This window comes from Malurus melanocephalus, unplaced genomic scaffold (genome assembly GCF_030028575.1).
Source record: "Malurus melanocephalus ecotype Western Australia unplaced genomic scaffold, MMel_1.1 scaffold_722, whole genome shotgun sequence".
NCBI classification, from domain to species: Eukaryota; Metazoa; Chordata; class Aves; order Passeriformes; family Maluridae; genus Malurus; species Malurus melanocephalus.
In genome coordinates, this window is record NW_026623954.1 from 183,263 (window position 1) to 186,296 (window position 3,034).

At 50.4% G+C, this 3,034-nt stretch overlaps 1 protein-coding gene across 1 annotated transcript in view; it reads right to left on the reverse strand.

Moving 5' to 3' along the window:
• Positions 1–3,034, reverse strand: part of PIWIL2 (piwi like RNA-mediated gene silencing 2) — an 11,419-nt gene that overhangs the window by 1,555 nt on the left and 6,830 nt on the right. The window contains exons 17-19 of the mRNA XM_057384581.1: positions 2,912–3,017; positions 1,652–1,908; positions 659–766 (exon numbers count right to left, since the gene is read on the reverse strand). Coding sequence (XP_057240564.1) covers positions 659–766; positions 1,652–1,908; positions 2,912–3,017 — 471 coding nt within the window. The remainder of the gene's footprint in view (positions 1–658; positions 767–1,651; positions 1,909–2,911; positions 3,018–3,034) is intronic.

The following is a 3,034-nucleotide window of genomic DNA, read 5'->3' on the forward strand; positions in this document are numbered from 1 at the left end:
TGGTTTGGAGGGTGTCCCCCTTTCCCCTGAAGGATTTTGGGGGCTGTAGGATATTCAGGAGCTCTGGGATTCCTGCTTTTTTCCCCTGAAGAATTTGGGGGGGGCTATAAGATTTTGGGGACTCTGGGAATAGGATTTTGGGGACTCTGGGACTCCTGCCTCCCCCTGGATGGTTCAGAGGGTCTCCCCTTTCCCCTGTAGGATTTTGGGGGAGTCCATAGGATTTTGGTGATTATGGGACTCCTGCCCTTCCCCTGGCTGGTTTGGAGGGTCTCCCCATTTCCCTTGTAGGATTTTGGGGGAGCTATAGGATTTTGGTGATTATGGGACTCCTGCCCTTCCCCTGGCTGGTTCAGAGGGTCTCCCCTTTCCCGTGCAGGATTTTGGGGGGTCTATAGGATTTTGTGAACTCCAGGACTCCTGCCCGTCCCCTGGCTGGTTCAGAGGGATTCCCCCTTTCCCCTGTAGGATTTTGGGGATTATGGGATTCCTGCCCTTCCCCTGGCTGGTTCAGAGGTTCTCCCCCTTTCCCCTGTAGGATTTTTGGGGGGATCTATAGGATTTTGGTGATTATGGGATTCCTGCCCTCCCCCTGGATGGTTTGGAGGGTCTCCCCTTTCCCCTGTAGGATTTTGGGGTGCTCAGAACCCCCTTTTACCTCTGCAGGTGCTCAGAGCTGAGCTTGGCCGTGTTCCACATGCAGATGTAGCGCGTGGGGACGCTGCAGCCCTGCCGTGAGTGATGGGCCAACAGGAAGAAATCCTGCCTGAGAGAGGAAAAAAAAACCCCAAATTAATTATTTTACACCCCAAAATGACAATTTTGCACCTCAAAGGGTTTTGAACCCCAAAATGGGGTTTTTTTTTGCACCCCAGATTATGGTTTTGAACCCCAGGGGTTTAATTTTTGCATTCCAGGGTGATTTTTTTGGACTCCAAGGTGGGGTTTTCTGCATCCCAGGATTTTGTTGCACCCTGGGGTGTTTTTACCACCATTTTTTGCACCTTGACCTGATTTTATAACCTTTTCTTTTTTAATTGAGGGTTATTTTACACTCCAGAGTGACTTATTTCATAAAAAAAAACAAGGTAGTGAACAACACCTTTTTTGCACCCTGGGGTGTTTTCAAACATCACTTTTTACACCTTGGGGTGGTTTTTTTGCAGCCAGGGTGGATTTTTTTCCCCCACTGGGCCATTTTCCCCAGAAGTTTTTTTACACCCAGGTTATCTTTTCCACCCTGGGGTAGTGTTTTTGCAGCCAGGGTGGATAATGTTCCCCCCTGGGGTGCTTTTCCCCCTATTTTTTTCACACCCAGGTTACTTTTTCCCCACTGGGGCATTTTCCCTGCAATTTTTTTCACACCCAGATTATTTTTTCCACCCTGGGGTGCTTTCCCCCCATTTTTTTTTTTACACCCAGATTATTTTTTCCCCTCTAGGATGTTTTTTTTGCAGCCAGGGTGGATTTTTTTCCCCCCAGGGTGCTTTTCCTTACCATTTTTTCCACACCCAGATTATTTTTTCCCCCCTAGGGTGGTTTTTTTCCACCCTGGGGCATTTTCCCCAGAATTTTTTCCACACCCAGTTTATTTTTTCCCCCGTGGGGATATTTTTTAACCCTTTCCCCCCATCCCAGCCCTGCCACTCACCACCCCGAGCTGCTGGTGACGCTGTGGTCGATGACAGTGCCCAGGGGAGGGGGCACCAACTCTTTTCCAGTCAGGCAGTAAAAGTTGGTGCTCAGCTGTTTCTGCACCACCACCACCACCAGGCTGGGTTGGTAATTTTGGAAAGTGTGGAAGCTTTTCTGGAGTTGGGGCACCTCATATTTGAGCACYGTGTCCAGCTGAGGGTCGGAGACGCCGTCTCGGTACACCACGATTTTCATGGGCAGAAAGTGGTTCAGCTGAGGGGGAAAAATGGGGAAAATCCTCTCATTTTTATCTCCCTGTCATGTACAGGAATAGCTGAGGGAGGTGGGAAATATTCCCTGTGCAGATTGGGGGTTCAGGGATGGTGATGGGAATTTAACTCACAGTGAGTTCCCACAAAATGTACTCAGAGAAGGTTTTTTTGGGGAGGGCTGTGTCTGCATTAATCACAGAATTCCAGACCGGTTTGGGTGGGAAGGGATCCTAAAATCATCCTAATCCCACCCCCAGCCATGGCAGGGACACTTTCCACCATCCCAGGCTGATCCAACCTGGCCTTGGACATTTCCAGGGATGAGCAGGCCCAGCTCCTGTAGGAATTTCTGAGGCTTCCAGGGATGAGCAGCCCCAGCTCTTGTGGGAATTCCTGAACTGGGATTTTCCCTGCCCCTACCATCACAGATTTCTAGGAATGAGCAGCCCCAGCTCCTTTGGGAATTCCTGAATTGGGATTTTTCCCCTATCACAGATTTATAGGATTGAGCAGCCCCAGGTCTTGTGGGAATTCCTGATTTGGGATTTTCCCTGCCCCTAACCTGTCACAGACTTCCAGGGATGAGCAGCCCCAGCTCCTGTGGCAATTCCTGAATTGGGATTTTCCCCCGTCACAGGTTTATAGGAATGAGCAGCCCCAGCTCCTGTGGGAATTCCTGAATTGGGATTTTCCCTGCCCCTACCATCACAGATTTCTAGGAATGAGCAGCCCCAGCTCCTGTGGGAATTCCTAAATTGGGATTTTCCCTGTCACAGGCTGGGGACAAGGGACAGAGCTCTTCCTTTGGGATCAAAGCTGGAACGTGGCACTTCCTTCCCCCAGAGCAAACGAATCCCCAGATAAGGATGAGCTGGTCCAAAGGCTGCCCTGAGCTTTGCTCCCCTGCACGGATCCAGGCTGGAAGTTTGGGATGTTTTTCCCTTGGTTTTGAGGGATTTGGAACCACGGGAGGGTGGTTTATTTTTTTTTTTGGTTGGCCTCACCTCGTAGAAGCGTTTGAGGGCTTGGGAGAGGCAGAGGCGGAGGCTGTCGGCGATTTCCTGGTGGGGCATCTGGAAAACCACCTTGGAGTACCACTTGGTGAGGATGCTGGGGATGGGATGGGA